Here is a 17,915-nt window from a genome sequence, read left to right as displayed (position 1 = left end):
AATCAATGAAAGAGCACCAGGTGTCCTAAGGACACGTGGCGCGAAGCAATAGGAGGAGGCCAAAAAGGCCCTAATGGGATCTGAGCCCAATCATTGGAAACCCTAACACTATAAATACCACACCACCTCCACAAGGGGAGGTAAGCAAGAAAATACACTCTAAATCCTTACTCAATCTCAGATTATTATTATCTTCTCCTACAATCTCTTATTCTCACACCGGAGGGTTACCCCAAAGAGGACCCCTCTGTCCCTTTCTGAGGGGTAAGTTCACGGTGCTGCTCGTTTTGTAGGTGGAAGAATTCATACTCCGGAGAACCATCGGTGATATAGCATACTCATACCCGAGGAAAGTTGATCGTCTACCAGTGAGCCGATCCACGTTTCTTCATACAACTTTTTTACTATTTCATTAAGTCGGAGTCGGATCCTGACCATGATCCTCTCATGCTTTGGATTACTGGTGGCCCGGGTTGTTCTTCCATTTCCGGCCTGTTATATGAGATTGGTATTTGTTAGTTATTTTTATTTATTCAAGCTAGAACTTATCAGCGTACTCACTAGCCGTGTACATGTTGCTTGAATTCCGAAAACCATTTGAACAATACAGGTCCAATAAAGTTTGAGGCTGTGCATTATAATGGAAGCTTTCCTACCTTGATTTTGAATCCTAATTCGTGGACCAAGGTCTCTTTCTCTCTTTCTTTAAAATATGCATGGTGTGCATAGATGGATTTGGGTTGTCCATTTTGGTAGATGGATTTGGGTTGTCCATTTTGGTTTTTCCGGTTTTCATGATTGGTTCTCTTCCGCTTTACTATTTAGGCTTAAAAAAGTGTTGGCTGAAAAATACTTGAAAGTAATGAATTTAAACGTGAAAGTTTGAGCCTAGACTTTGTTGTTAATTAATTGATTATTACATATTTGGACCTTTATATTTTTGTTACACAATCTATCAATTTCTTATAATTACTTAGAATCGGTTTTTAGATTTGATTTTTGGTTGATACAAATGTGAAATTGAACCAAAAAATCAACTAAAGAAAAGCACAATCCAAACCATCAGTTTTTAATCGGATTCAATTACTTCGGTTATTTTGGTTTCGTGTACTCTCTTACCATTGACGGATCCAAGATTTTTGTCTATGATGGCTCCAAATTTTCAGTTTGAATTTTTTTATTAGCTTAGAGCATTCCCAATTAATTCTCCATTTTCATCTCTATAATTACACTAAAAACACCATCTTTCCTCTCTTATTTCAATTAAATAATATTTTTTTATACTTTTATTATTACCTTTTCTCTCTCATTCACTCACAATCACTTTCAAAAACATTAAAAAATTATAGAGATGAACAGTGTGGATCTCCAAATTTAACCATAAATAGTAACATTTTTTCTCTCATCCTCTCACAACCACTTTTAACCATCTCTAAAAAATAAAGAACCCCCTCACATAATTTGGAGAATCCATTGAGAATGCTTTTAGATCACCAGAATTTTTTCATCAATAGGTCTGAAAATTGTAATCATGTATATGACAAACACATCAAGTATATCCATACTAGTCAAAGATGCTAGCAGAGCTGACAATGTTTGACTATACTGAGCGCTTTGCTTAAAAAAGCTATCGCTTTTAAACGATCTATCCCCCTCCAAAGTCTCACCCTTTACACGTTGAGTACGCCTTTTTCGTACTACTACAAGTATGCCACACAATCACAATTGTAGACCCTAATAAATCAGTGACGGAATAGAAAAACTGGTCCTTTCTATTTACATGTTTTTCAATGGTTATCATTTAGCAAACTAAATGACAGAAAACATACTTTATGTTTCAAATCTTTATCACGTTACGTCCTTTGCCACTAACCCTGTTAATTTTTCTTGTTAAATCTGTGCATGTGCAAGGCACATAAGGATAGGTTTGTAATTTTATAATTTATTCAATAATTATTTTTTTTACAAAAATAATATATACATTAAACTCAAAATGATTACAATAAATTATTATAATAAAGTGGCAGGCAAACGGGCAACAAGATGCGTCGCGACCCTCTTTTGAATAGCAAAGCCGATCCTACTAAAACCGAAGCTTTCGGATGTAGGAGCCGAAAAAGTACCATGGACGAAACGCTGAACCCTGCTAAAAATTTTCACAGCATCCGGAGCCAAAAACCCAAAGTATCAAAAGCAAAAGGGAGAAACATATGTTGATTCTTTAAACAGACTTTTTCATGTTTGACAACTTTGCCCGATTCGACCTTCAACGCAGCCTGACCCACAACAAACCCAAATGTTCTTGAGCCCGACAAGAGAAGACACTCCTGTAAGGTCCACACAAGCATGTTTCCCCCTTGCCCAACCAAACACAAGAATATCATCTGGCCTTAACATGGACCTCCCTTCAAGCGGATCTGTAAGAAAGTTAACAGGGCCTCCTTTTTAGCAGAAATCCCAACCCATTCAAGAACATCACACAGAATTTCCCTAATCAAATCATGTCTGTATTTAAAACCACGTAATTCTTTGCAATGCACTATATGGTCTCCAAAAACATCCAAACATACCTTGCAGCAAGCTAGGCAAGGCTCATCAGTCGAAAACATAGGGATCATTAGCCGGTACTTAAGGATAGCCTGGTACTCCACCCTCGACATGTGTTGGCCCAATCTTTCAATGGGGATGGTCATTAGAAAATCTTGAACCAGAGTAGCCCGAAGGCATTCAAACACCGTTTTTTAAAGAGGGGATAGATCAAACTTCGCCACTAAAACTAAAAATAAAAATAAAAATAAAAATCATAATACTCTCCCCCTCCCACCCACCCACCTACCTCACCCTCTCTCACACTCGCTTTGAATACCATCAGTCAGTCTCCACTCGTCTCTTCCAAACAACCATCGAAATCCAACAACCGCTGAAACCCACCACTTCTATACCTAACCACTATTACACCCACCATTGACTGAGAAGATGTCATCTAAGGTTTGCTGAGAAAAAACGAGGGTTTGCAAGGTTCGCCAGGGTAGGTGTTACCGGAGAGAATGAGTGGCGTGATTTCAGAATCTAGGGTTTGCATCACGAACATCATAGACTAGAAATCCGAGATCTTCCAAATCTGACGGAACTTGAAACCGATTGCGACTTTATGTGTATATTGAAACGAAAATGAGGGGAATCGCTATTCATGGGGAGAATGCGCGTAGTAGTCGTGTTTGGGGCTCCAGAGACTACCACCGTGGCTAAGCAAATCTGTACAAATCAGAACAGAGAAAGATAGGAAAATGGTGCATGCTGGTGATAAACAGTGGTTCAGGTAGAAAGGGAACGCCATTGGATTGTGTTTCTTGACTTGTATGGTCTCACCATTAGTTTTAATGGGATTAGGAGGTGTAACTATTGGTGGTTTGTGGCGGTGGCGGTGGTGGTGGTCACAAGGTGGGTGTTTTTAGCGAGAGATTAAAAAGCAGGGTTTAGGTGAGATTTATGAAATTAATATTTATCTATTTTATTATTATTATTTTAATATTTTTAAGTTATCTATATAAATAGTCTCAAAGACGAATTTACCATCATGTACATTGTATATGAATATATTTAATGACTAAAATTAACTGGGTTAGTGACAAAGAATGTAATGTAATAGGGATTTGAAACATAAAGTATGTTTTCTGTCATTTAGTTTTCTAAAGGAGAACCATTAAAAAAACATGCAAATATAAATGATCAGTTTTGCTATTATGTCTAAATCAATATATACCGTGATAGGGATTTGAAACATAAAGTATGCTTTCTGTCATTTAGTTTTCTAAAGAAGAACCATTGAAAAAACATGCAAACATAAATGACCAGTTTTGCTATTCTGTCTAAATCAATATATACCGTACAACTAAAAATTCCATTTTTAAAATATTTGAAAATTTAATTTTTTGTTCTTTTACGGGAAGCAGAATGAAACAAAATCATTCCATCAAGGACCAATTTGCATACAAAAAATACCATCGAAACAATATTCAGATCGATTCCCGAAACATCAGATTGTTTAGATCTTACTTATGGTTTTACAAAACAATCTCTTATTTACTGTTCTACATTCTTATTGCAAATTTACTCATCAGTCAGCTTGACACACAAGAGCGTTTCAAATATAGACAAACTGTTAGAATAAATCTATATCCAGATGTGTCGTTCCTAAATCCATTTACTGAACTATTTCCATAAATACTTACTAATTTGTAACTATTAACACTAATTATCAGCTAAAACATACCCATGTAACCGGTTTACATATTAACTTAGCTTTATTTATTTCAATTAGTTAAGTGTACCTGAAGATTAATGTTATGTGGCTATGGTCATTGAAATTGCATTATTGGAGGTGGATGACTCAATATTTATATGATTAATTGATGGCCCGGAAATATTATTGATATGCATGCAGATGTCAAGCATAATATTCGTGGATCTTCCTGTTGGTACTGGTTTTTCCTATGCAAGAACCACAAGCGCCTCGCATTCCACCGACATCCAACTTTGTGACCAAGCCTATGAATTTATGAGAAAGGTACATGAAATGATTGGAGTAACATTTTTTAATGTTCACGTTATTGGCTCAATTGTTGTTTGGCTTGAGTGTAGGCCCAGCCCAAGAATTAAAAGGGTTATTAATTGGTTGCTAAATGACTAAGTTATGGTTATTAGGTTTCTTATTAGCTAAGTTAGAGTTAACATTATAAATAGGGACAACCAAGTTAGGGATTGTTAAGAAGAAGTCGATGCAACCAAGTTACGGTTCATCAAAAGTCAAACTAGGCTAGGGTTTGAGAGTTTTTAATCAGTTTTCTTGAGTTATATTTTCTGATTAATATAAACGAGAGTTAGTCGTTTCATTCGTGTTTTACTATCGATCTAGGACTTGACACATGCTTATTGATTATTGTTTCTGCAGTGGTTTGGAAGTCACCCGGAGTTTGTTTCTAATCCATTCTATATAGGAGGAGATTCCTATTCGGGAGTTCCAGTACCAGTAATCACATCACTAATATCAGATGGTAACATCTTTCTGCATAAAGATATCTTGGCTGACTTCATCATGAATCCATAACTTAATTGTTGTAAATGTGCAGGAAATGAAGCTGGAAATGAGCCTTATATTAATCTAAAGGTCTTAAATCTTATACTATTAAATAAATTATGAATTAATTTTATCAATACCCTTGAAATTAAGAGTTTTCTATAAATTAATTTTGGGCATCAGGGATATGTTCTTGGCAACCCTTTGACTTTTCCGGGAGAAGACAATTACCAAATTCGTTTTGCTAACGGTATGGGACTTATATCAGATGAATTGTACAAGGTTTGTTCTGTCCTACGATCTTAAACATTTGCTACATGTTTTAACAACTAAAGTTCTTCATTTTTAACGTCTATAGTCATTGTTCCACATGTGTCGTGGAGAATACCGATCAGAGTATATAAGCGTGGACAACATAGGATGCATTCAGAATCTTGAGTTGTACCAAGAGGTTTTTTTCCTGATTTACATTAATTTTTAACTCCATGTTATTTCTAAAAACAAGAAAAAATGAAAAGGAGTGAACTTTTGTAGTGCATAGATGGTATTCAAACTTCTCATGTTTTGGAACCTTATTGTGGTTCTATTTGGCTAATTAAACTGCCCACTCAGAAGCTTCTTAACGAGCACAACGCAGTTTCTTCATCTTACTGTCGTGTAAGTCTTATGTATTAGTTTGTTTTCCAACCCATATATTGATCCTCTGAGACTTATTTGTACCATCTTGGAATACATTTGTAGCAGATTTTATTGATGTTTTGGAAATGTGCAGACTGATGGATATAAGCTGGTTTACCACTGGCTTGATGAAGCCAGCGTTAGAGAAGCATTGCATATCCAGAAGGTAATATATATATATATATATATATATAGTATTATAACACATATTAGGAAGACAAAATTATAGTTTATATAATTTAATTAGGAGCTTAAGTAATTACGACTTTTAAAGCATATATGCAAACATTCAAAACATATTGTTGACTTTTAAACCAACTTCCAATCATAATTTTTAAACGGCCATAACTTTGTCATATGTTAATATTTTTTCCTTTTTGTTTAGATTACACCATAAAAATAAACATTTTATTCTCTCTAATTTGAGTACGGTATTGCTATATTTTTTAATTAAAAATTTTTAACATGTTAAGTGTTTATAGGTGCTAAAGGCTTTGAATAGTCGGTACATCACAAAAGAAATAAACAATAACAATAACAAACTCCACAAAATAGTGAAAAAACAATAACAATAACAAACTCCACAAAATAGTGAAACCACTACTCAAGACTCTTTTAACTAAAGACTTGGACATACATACTAGATTTCTTGACTTGACCAGCTTTATTTTAAGGACTACAACACCTTTAAACCTTTAGATGATAATGGCTATGTGATTTGAATTATCCTCAAACATGTTCGTTTTGCAACCGTGAAAACTGCAAAACGTCTATATGTGTATACAATTATATGTAACAGAATTCTTACATTTCTCATGCATGCTACAACAACACAGGGGACCATAATAGAGTGGATAAGATGCAAATCGGACTTGAATTTCGCAAGAACAGTTTTTGATGTTAGACCATACCATCTAAACCTCAGCAGCAAGGGCTACCGATCTCTCATCTACAGGTCCTCTTCATTTCACAAATTGCATTAAGATTTGACCTTTTTGTGAACAAACGCATCATCAAAGTGGCATTCTTGGTTTCATTGAACCCATTGACACCCCAAGCTTGTTTGCACTTATGCTGTTTGTTATTATGGTTTGGTTTTCTATATTCGCTTGACGTAGTGTCATAATCTTAGCAGTATGAATCTTTGCTACTATATAAAGTAAAATTTTTTTCCCAACTATTAATGTCACTAATGAGTTTTGTAATTCAACACAGTGGTGATCATGATATGATCATTCCTCACCAGTCAACTCAAGCATGGATATGAGACCTAAATTACTCTATCATTGATAAATGGCGATCATGGAAGCTTAATGGTCAAATTGCCGGGTAATGTAAAAATTAATGTTGTTCTAGTTCAGTGCAATAAAATGTATTTAATATTGGGTTTTTTTTATATTGACAGGTACACAGAGAGTTATTCGCATATGATGACTTATGCCACAGTGAAGGCAAGGAATATGAATGCTCTTTATACGAGTGCATATAAGGGATGTTAACTGAAATAGTTTCTTTATGTTACAGGGAGGTGGACATACGGCCCCAGAATACAAGCCTGAAGAAAGTTTTGCCATGTTTAAGAGGTGGATATCTAACCATCCATTATAAACATCATTGCATTTTATCATGTCGAAATGATTCAGTAGTCAACAATATTTGTAGTTATTTTGTTCTATGACGTGGTTGTAGATTTCGTGTTTGTAATTTGACTTGGATAACTTTCTAAATCATGTATATTTCACTTTCAGACTAGAATATATGATGGGTACACAAAATCAATAATCTAACTTAGACTTGATGATCCCTTTACATTAATGGACCAGGATTTACTGTATCCGTACTTATTTATTATTCTCTCCATAGTTATTTAATATTTCCTATTGGATGGCTCCCTATTTCTTAGCCTTGCTTATTTTTTTTTTCCTTATATAGTTATTTAATATATTTCAATAAATTACTTTTGTTCATTCTTTTGTGCCTGTGCCCACACCAAAGCCTTTGTTATCAAGCAAACCATAATAACAAACGTTATTATGGTATCAGTGTGGTGTTGTGGTCTCTTCAAAACAAAATACAAACAAAAGGAAAAAAAACACCAAAAACCGTGTCCTCATGGCTGGAAGAAATAATGATGACGACAAAGATGAACAACAGAGAGACGTTTCTGGAGCCAAAAGACAAAGCGCAGATTCCCTGCATCCTGATCTTGTGCAAGAGCGAAACCAGTCCTGCATTGGATCTCAACAAAGAACAATAGCAACATTTTACAAATTTCTTTGGGAACCGCAAGGTAACGAGAGGGGAAGAAGGTGTGCGGGCTGCTAACGTTGGTCGTGAAGGTATGTGGGTTAGTGATCCGGGTGCTATTGAACACTTCACTTACAATAGTTTTCGTCTCAAGAATCTGACAAGAAAGAATCATGAGTCCCCAGTCACAATACCAAATGGCGCAACGATACATGTTGTGGGTCGTGGTGATTACACCTTGCCAAATGTGTTGTGATGTTTTTTCCAGTCTTTTGTGTCATGCAAGACTTAGTTCGAGGGGATTGATTGGAGCGTGTGAATGCGTCAAATGTTTATACAAGATGGGGATGACGGAAACAAAGAGGCAAGCGATGATGGCAACGGCTAACACGTGGTATAAAAGATTAGGTTACACATTTATTTCTAAGTTATCTCATGTTGATTTTATTATAGATTTTCTTTGAATTCTAAAGGTGTTTGTGATACATGTATGAAGGCAAAATTCACTAGATTGCTCTTTTTAATAAGTACAACCAAAACCGGTGAATGCTTTGAACTTATACATCGTGATGTGTGGAGAAAGTATCAAACACACGAGTAAGTTATTTTCTCACCATAGTTGACGACTTTAGCCTAGACATATGGGTGTTCCTTCTCAAACATAAGCATGAAGCCAGTACCTGCCTAATTAATATTCACAAAACGGTACAAATTCAGTTTGAAAAGAATATTAAAAGGGTTAGGTGCGACAACGGAGGAGAGTTTACGTCGAACAAAATGCTTATTTTTTATGCTCGAGAAGGTATTGTGCTCGAAACCATGTGTCCACGTACGCCGCAACAAAATGACGTTGTGGAACGAAAACACCGACGTCTCTTGGAAACAGCGAAAGCCATAAAGTTCAAAGTATACCCATTAAATTTTGGGGGATATCATGTTTTAACAGCTACCCACATAATTAACTGACTCCCCTCTGATGTGACCCATAGAAAAACACCTTATGAGTTATTATATAACAAAAAGGCCAAATACGAACACTCAAAGATATTTGGTTGTCTTACATATTAACGAAGCAAAGAGACCAAAGGAGAAAAATTTGAAATTAGGGGAGGCCCGGTATCTTTATGGGTCATCCATCGGGTGCAAAGGGCTACAAGATATATGATTTTCACCATGAAAAAATCATTATAACAAGAGATGTAAGATTTGTGAAAGATGTCTTTCCATTCACAGTAGTCGAAATGCCTAAGAGTGAAGAAATTTTTATGGCCCAAGTAATGGGAAGGAAAAAATCGTTCATACTGATAAATCAGGTGATATATGTGCAAGGCCGGCTCAACGAATGTGGAGGCCTAAATCGAAACAAGATTTTGTGGCCTTTTCATCATAATTGTTAAGAAAAAAAATTGCTTATTACAAGTTTTGAACTCATACCCTATACTTTAGTAACAACCAAATTTACCATCACACCAATACATTACTTTGAGTTTACTTTACCCATTATAATATATATATATATATATATATATATATATATATATATAAAGTTTTTTTGGACTTGGAAACTTTAATTAAGTATGGGCCTAAAGCCTAACTTATTTACGCTGTCCCACGAGCCACCCTTGCATATGTGACGCACAAAGAGAAGATTATACAATTTAAAAGTCCATGGTTTCCCAAAATCCCATTACGTCCCAAGATGGGCCTATTGGAAATCAAGGCGGGCCAGGCCCACAAACATATGATCAAGGTGGCATCTGAAGACCCCGATACTTCCTTTAGCAAATTTTGTTTCTAATTATGATAATTTTACTAATGCGCATAAAGTTTTTTTTTTTTTTTTTTGTCGGTCATTACTTCAAATAATGAGCCAAAGCATTTTGGCTAAGTAGCTCGCAATCCAAAATGGGTCGAGGCCATGCAAACCGAAATACGAGCCATTGAAAAGAATGTGACTTGGACGTTGGAAGAATTGCCAAAGGATAAACGAGCCATTGACTCGAAATGGGTGTACAAGATAAACTATAAACCAAGCAGAGAAATAGAGCAGTACAAAGCATGTATCCTTGAAAAAGGTTTCACAAAATGGAAGGTGTCGACTTTCATGACACCTTTGCACCAGTCTCAATGTTAGTTATTGTTCGGGCTTTCTAACTGTGGCAGTTAAAACAGAATGGCACATCACCAACTAGACGTGAAAGACGCGTTTTTGCATGGCGATTTGCATGAAGACATCTATATGACGATACCCCAAGGTTTTGGAAAACAACGTAGCAACCGGGTTTACAAACTCAAGAAATCACTCTACAGGCTAAAACAAGCATCAAGAAATTCCTACAAAAAGTTCATCACCTCATTGATAAGTCTTGGCTTCAAAATCGGATCACCTTTTGTTCCTTTTCAAAAGAGAGAGAATCTTTGTTGCAAAAAATTGACCATCTCATTTATGTGGATAATGTCATTATCACAGGCAACGACATTAACACAATTCATAAAAACCAACAGTTTTCTTGACAAACAATTAACATTAAAACACCTTGGTCCCTTAAAGTTCTTTCTTGGCATTGAAGTTGCTCGAAGTAAACATGGCATGATTCTTAGTCAATGAAAGTACATGTTGGACATTCTCGAAGACACGGGAATGTTAGGTTGTCAACCCAGTTTGGAAAATGTTTTCCATGGAACAAAATTTAAAACTAGACAAATGTGAAACCGAAGGTCATGTTGATGCAAATCCATATAGGAGACACGTTGCGAGACTTCTTTATTAACAAACAACAAGAGCTGACATCACTTACTCTGTCTATGCCCTTCGTCAATTCGTTAGTGACCCACAAGAGAGCCATCTCGAGGTCACGTACCATGTTCTACGGTACCTAAAAGCACTCCAGGTCAAGGCATCTTACTTACCAAAGCTGGTGGAACCAACCTCATAGCGTAATGTGACTATGATTGGTTAGGATGTCCAATTACAAGAATGCCACGAATGGGGCATGTATTACTTCTAGGGGAGCCCCAATATTATGGAAGTGTAAAAAGTAATCAGTTGTTTCTTGCTCTTCAGCGGAAGCTAAGTACCGAGCCATATATGGCCTCCATAGTTAGTGAGATCTTGTGGATGAAGTAGTTAAAGGAATTTGAAATGTCGTGTATCGGACCCACACAAATCCTCTGTGATAACCAAGCTGCAAGACACATCGCCAACAATCCCGTTTTCCTTGAACGAAGTAAGCATGTTGAAATGGATGATTGTTTTGTTAGAGAGAGGGTCATATAGATATAGAAACTGTTGTGATCAACACGGAGAATCAAATTGGGGATGTCTTCACAAAACTGTTAGGGACACACAAGCTACAAATTTATATGAACATCTCAATATATTCCAATAAATAACTTTCGTTCAACCTTTTGAGCCTATTGTGTTCACGCCCACACCAAAGCCTTTGTTATCAGGCAAACCGTAATAACAAAAGTTATTATATATATGGTCAAACCATTAAAATGACTGGGGCAAACGTTGCAATGCCTGGTGAAAGAGTGGAACAGATTATAGATAGTGTCAGTTGTTTGTTTCAGTTATCATTCGGTGGTTACTTTCTGGCCACCAATGACTAGGAATTTTTTGTAATTATAGGTGGTTTAGAGAAACACTTTGTATTTCTAGGTGGTTAGCAAACTTTTTTTTGTAAAAATGGATAACTCGCAAGGGGGGCATGCGAGTTTTAACAACTTCTTTAAACTCGCAAGGGGGCCTGCGAGTTTTAAAAAAACCTGACGCGTATTTTAAAGTCGCAAGGGTGGGTAGTGATTTTTGATACATCAAATCTCAATAACAGGATCTCCTTTGTACTATAACTTTCATAGATGTTTGCAAGAACCACAAGCTAATTTAAAATAATTGTTTTATGTTCATTTCTAGTTTGTCATTATTTTACAATTTTGAAATATTAGTATGCAAAAATTAAAAAATATGGTTATATGGGTTTTGTTCGTGTTAACCCGCGGTTATTTAGATTGAGTTCTAGTTCGCGTGTCTAACAAGGTTTTCGGTTTCCTGTCGAATAATTTTTTTGTATCGGTTCAACCAGCCAACCCACTAACACCCCTAATCCAAACTTGCGTGATGAAGCAGCCGGTCAAAACATGATTTAAACAAGTTGATGTCTAGCACAGATGCCGGCATTTAATACAACCACCAGCTTATTATATGCTGGTAATGGTTTGTATACGCCGCAGTGTACTGGTGTGTCATTAGTATAAACTATGTTTATGAGTCTAAGATTACATTGCAAATACTTAGGGGTTTAATATATAATATGTCACATCGGTTAACTGTGTTAGGTAGTTATCGTAGTTACCGTTATGTAAACAATTTGTAATCATCGGCATATGAAATTAGTGTCATCAATTCAATGTACAGTAGAAACTCTATAAAATAATACACTTGGAACCACCAAAATTTATTAATTAAAAGAGTTATTAATTAATCGATAAATTAATAATTATTAATTTATATATTAATTAATATTTTATTAATTTATAGTAGAATGTTCTGACTCACCCAGAAGAAAATGTAGTTGCACAGTTGTTGACTGATGAAGAAATTATTGAAAGCGTTATTGGAATTAATAAAGATGATATCGATGAAGAAGATGATGAAAGTTCTACAATGGAGCCCTTCGTGAAACGAAGCTATTAAAGCGGCAATCACATTGAACAATTTCTTGTTGAGCTATGAGAAAACAACACCAGAAGTTCTTACCATGCTAAGGAAAATTAGAGACGAGATTCAAGGGGAAATTGATTTCAACAAAAAACAAAAGACAATTGAGTCATTTTTCAAGAAACCTTCATAAATCATTCATATAATATGCTATATATAAGGAATTATTAATTTATATTTTATATGGGGTCTAAAGAAATTATCAAAAATGTATTATCTTATAATTTTAGCGAATTATTAATTTAGCACCCTATCCCCGAGTCGGGACCGGCAAAAAATATTATCTTAGAGAGTTTATTAAATAATCGAGTATTAATTTATCGAGTTTCTACTGTATATGTGTTAATCTTGTGTTCTTATTCATTCAAATTTGTCTTTGATTGCGCCGGCCAAAACACTAAACTTGCCTAACAGGGCTAACCACTGCGTATTGTACACTAGAGCAGCCCTTCTTGCACGTTCTTGTGTGTGTCACTTGCAATGCAAAACATTATAGGATGCCAACATTTTAATGATTGATGGTCTGGGAATATTGATGATATGCAGGCGGCGAGCATAATTTTTCTAGATGTTCCTGTTGGTACTGGTTTTTCCTATGCAAGAACCATACTGGCCTCAAATTCAACTGACATTCAACTTGGTGACCAAGCCAATGAGTTTATGAGAAAGGTACATGAAATGATTTGTGTAACATTTTATGATGCTTATTGATTACGATTTGGAATTGTTTGTGCAGTGGTTTGAAAGTCACCCGGAGTTCATTTCTAATCCGTTATATGTGGGTGGAGATTCCTACTTTGGAATCACAGTCCCAATAATCACACAACACATATCAGATGGTAACCTCATAAACATATCATAGTTGACTTCATCATAAATCCATAACATGTGTGTAATTTTACGACACAAAACGAACCTAACATGAAATGGCAAGCTGGGTTTAATCTAAGAGGGTTTGGATTAGTTTCTGGATCTACCCATAAACTAATTTTGCTAAACAGGTTGGGTTTAGGTTGACCAGTTTATTTATTTTCTATTCCATTAAAATTGTTTTTTATGTCACGAATTAAAATGGGTGGCTATTCTATGACAAAATTTAAAAATTAAAAGAGAGATTCACATCAAGTTTATAGTTTTACATAATCGTTATATATATTTCAGAGTTTCTGTAAATGTTTAGTTAATATGCATAATTAAAAAAAATCGGGTTAAACGAGTTGTGATCTTGTTAGCCCGCGGATCCTCATGTTGCGTTTGGATTCACGTGTTGTTTTCAAGTTTGTATCGGATTTGATCCATCGTCCCAGTAATGGTACCTCTAAATCCCATACTTATCTACTGCAAATGTGCAGGAAATGAAGCTGGCAATCAGCCTTACATTAATCATTCTTTTGTTCTTGTACAATTGACAGATTGATTAACAAATTCAGTCTTGATTGTCCAATAGATTTCACATAATCACCTTCTGGTCTTTTGTACCAAATTGATCATTGCAAGAGAATTGAAAGGGCTTATTCGTTTGTTGTGGGTCAAGAAATCACAAGCAATGATCATATTTTTGAAATCATTGAATTAAAATTGAATATCAATTTCTGATTTCATTAGAAAGAAGCAATTGTGTTCTTATGTTAGTGAAACAAGACCATTTGGGCTTTGTATTTCTGTGCCATCAGATACGTTTTCTTAAAATTCGGGTCTTATCACAAGAACTCGAATCAAACATACTGAATCAGAAAAGTTGAAAATCTGGAAAGAAGTCAATCACGTGAGTAGTGATTGTTGTTCCTGTTTTGGTATTGGACATCGTACACAAATGACTTTTTTGAAGTTTTGGGCAACAAAAAGGAATAAAATCAAAAGGATAAAGGAAAGAAATTGTTCCTTCTGTTGGCTTCTTTCATCAAGAAAGGCTTTGTCGAAAATTTCTTAATTATTTGGTGATTATTGATTGTTGCATCTAGAAGGCAAAGTTCTAGAATTAAATTAGTTGTCTGCAATCACCAAACCAAAGAAGGAATTAAGAAAAAAAAGGAACAGAAACTTGTTGAAAGATTGCAAGAATATACATAAACGAATTCGTTTTGTTGTATTTTCATATTGCAAGAAACGTGTACGGTATCTTTAGAAAGTTAAAACCCGTTTGGTTTGTAGCAAGTCGAACCCATTGGTTAAAAGAGCAAGTCGAACAATTTTTGTTCAAAGTTAGCAAGAGCAAGTAGAATCATTTTGATTCAACTTTGCAAGAAAACAACCAAATTCAAAGCAAGTTAGTGCATAAAAACCTGATTAGCAAGTCGGTCAGGAGCACATAAAATCTGGTTAGCAAGTAGGCTAGAGACAAGTATAGCAAGTTGATCAAAATTATAAGTCCAATTAGCAAGTTGGTTAGATATATTTGATCAAACCTTCGTACATAAAACCTTCATGGTACATATAAATTCTTCGTGGTACAAAAAATCCTTCGTGGTACAAAAAAACAAAAAAATCCTTCGTGGTAAACTATAGAAAGTATGGCATGCGATAAAAAGAAAGAAAGCGTTTCAGCATCAACTCATGAACAAGGAAATATTTCACTTCAGTGTCCCCAATTGAATAAAACAAATTACAAGACTTGGGCATTATTGATAGAAACAATGCTGAAAGCGTATGACCTTTGGGAAATAATTGATGCAAAGGTTGAAACGGAAATTGTGGATGAAAAGAAGATGAATACCACAAATTTTGTCACTAATGATATTTAATATTGCAAGAGATTGATCTAGTTAGGTAAAGGAAAACAAAGTCACCGTAAAGATTTTATGAATTTAGAAAACAATTACATCCAAAGGAGGTTTAAAAATACTTTATTGGGGCAATTCCCTAAATAAAGTTTTTTTTTTCACAAATCCATGTGTTTCTTATATATATATATATATATATATATATATATATATATATATATATATATATATATATATATATATATTTTAAAATAAATTTATTGATTTTTTAAAATAAGTTTTTAACCCATATACTATCAACAAAATGAAATCTAAACAATTTGTTCCAAGAACCTAACCTGATGACATACGTTTCATGACCTTACAAACCAAAATACCAACTTAATATTCAAAGTAACCGTATGTTTCAAATTCAATACCAACATATACAAAAATAATAATAATAATAATAATAATAATAATAATAATAATAATAATAACATGCAGGTTTCAATAGGATATTTCCTTGAAATTTATAGTTACCACCTTTTTGAACTGATAATCATTGTGAGCACTAATGAGTCTGTTCCATCTTTCATTTCTTTGACAAACGGGCCAAACTTTTTATGATCTAGTAAGTTTTAACCAACTTGTATCCCAGAATCCAGATATCAACAACACATTATTACTATAAGTTTTCTAGCAATACAAACCAAGCATGTTAAGTATTTAACCAACTCCAATAAAAGACTTTGAACCAGAAAATATACATTATGACTATAAAATCATAATTAAAAAAAAGTTTTCAAATATAGGAATCTCATGTTGACGAAGTTACCCTTTATATCCCAAATTTTTGTTGACTATCCTAGTCATACCGGATAGTAGTTTTGACCTAGTAGAAGTCAACTTTGACCAAGATGCCGAAGTTAACCAAATTATCTAGTTCCTTCAACATTTATAATATGACCAAGCTACCCTTAAAGTCAAACAACTTTATGAAGCTTTTGAAAAAGTTCAAATTTCTCCCACAAACCAGAATTAATATAATTGTCATATTTAACCTATTTTCTTTTTCTTTCAACATATCCATATACATCATAATAAGTTTTTTTTCAAAAATCTTTCTAACGCATAAACTTGGCATTAACCTCCCCAAAATTTTGATTAAGCTTTTGTTAGAGCAATAAAGTTGTCTGGTTACTATCTTACCCTTTTCCATGGTTGCATTTCTTTGGTTAATTAGCTATTAATGGCAACAATGATGTTGACATCCACATCTTTGAGGATTCTGGCGTAGAACACAGATCCCCTTTCCTACATAGTGATAGCAACTAAAAATTTAAAATTCATTTGAATTTGTGAATATTAAAACATAATCAAAATCCTAATAAATAAAAAGCAATTTTTATTAGTTTTAAAAGGACTAAAAGTAGACTACATGAAAATAAAAAAATATAAATAATGTTTGTTGGCGAGTTTTACCTAGAATGGAGGTTGATTCAACTTCCCCTTCGAATTCTCCCAATTGGTTCTCATTCACTGTTTCAAAAAAGAGATTGTCATATCATATTATAAGACGTATTTATAAACGTATTTAAACCTTATATTTATGCAATATGATGATTATACATGCACCAAATCTCTATTTATCAAGTAGTAACTCATGCTGGCGTATCAAAAAATGCAGTTGGGTAGAGAATAGATTTTAGATTATCATACAAAGCATTCTAGTCCTACATATTAACAGTTTTTAAAGAAACGCATCCATTAAATTTTGGTTTTGAATATATGAATAAACAGTTAGCAAAACAAATGTTCAAGAAGCAAATTTACTTAATTATATGGTTTTGATTAATGATTATATATGTTGTGATGACTGCTATATAAACTACAAATTTTAAATTGAGTTTGATAATTCCCTAAGGTTGAATATCTTCCTAGAAACAAAATTAAACCATCTAGATTGTTTTAAAGAAAAGATTTTGAGATTATTTAGTTTTCAAACCTTTTTCAAAAGCGGATACTAAAATACAAAAATATAAAAACAAAAGATTTTGAGATTATTTAGCTATTGCTGTTGTGTTTGAAAAACCTTCATTCCGAACCACTGCTAGTGTGACATTCATCAATTTTCGATTCGTGTTCGTATTGTAAACCCGACCCGTTGGGTCGTTTCGATGTATTAAATATATTTTAATAAAGTGATTCCCGACATTTAATGTTCTTTATTCGTTGTTCGTTGTTATGTTTATAAATTCCCGAACCTTAACGTTAATCGAGCCACGCGAGTAAAACGCGTAAATAATCCAAAACCGAAGACTTTATAATATAAAGTTTGGGCAAAAAGTGTAAACTCTAAAAAAAACTTATTATAGCTTAAAATATATTAAACTTCATTTAAAATGTTTATGAAACTGTAGGGTCCAAAGTGTAAATGATATTTAAATTATATTATTAAATTAACCCAAACCCTACCCTACCCGCCCCC

General features: G+C 34.2%; 1 protein-coding gene across 1 annotated transcript; it reads left to right on the top strand.

Moving 5' to 3' along the window:
* Window positions 1–397: 397 nt before the first annotated feature.
* LOC143622085 (serine carboxypeptidase-like 10) lies at window positions 398–7,215 on the top strand. Its single transcript, XM_077093326.1, has 12 exons — window positions 398–508; window positions 611–687; window positions 4,445–4,567; window positions 4,952–5,054; window positions 5,130–5,167; window positions 5,261–5,359; window positions 5,436–5,528; window positions 5,612–5,734; window positions 5,850–5,921; window positions 6,592–6,710; window positions 6,971–7,084; window positions 7,161–7,215. Exons 1-11 carry the CDS (start codon window positions 448–450, stop codon window positions 7,020–7,022), a joined length of 960 nt encoding a protein of 319 aa, XP_076949441.1. The 5' UTR covers window positions 398–447; the 3' UTR covers window positions 7,023–7,084; window positions 7,161–7,215.
* Window positions 7,216–17,915: the final 10,700 nt, after the last annotated feature.

Source organism: Bidens hawaiensis, unplaced genomic scaffold (assembly GCF_021521415.1).
Source record: "Bidens hawaiensis isolate Kalapana, Puna unplaced genomic scaffold, B.hawaiensis_p1.1 tig00003022_1, whole genome shotgun sequence".
Lineage (NCBI taxonomy): Eukaryota > Viridiplantae > Streptophyta > Magnoliopsida > Asterales > Asteraceae > Bidens > Bidens hawaiensis.
This window is presented reverse-complemented; position numbering and strand designations above follow the sequence as displayed.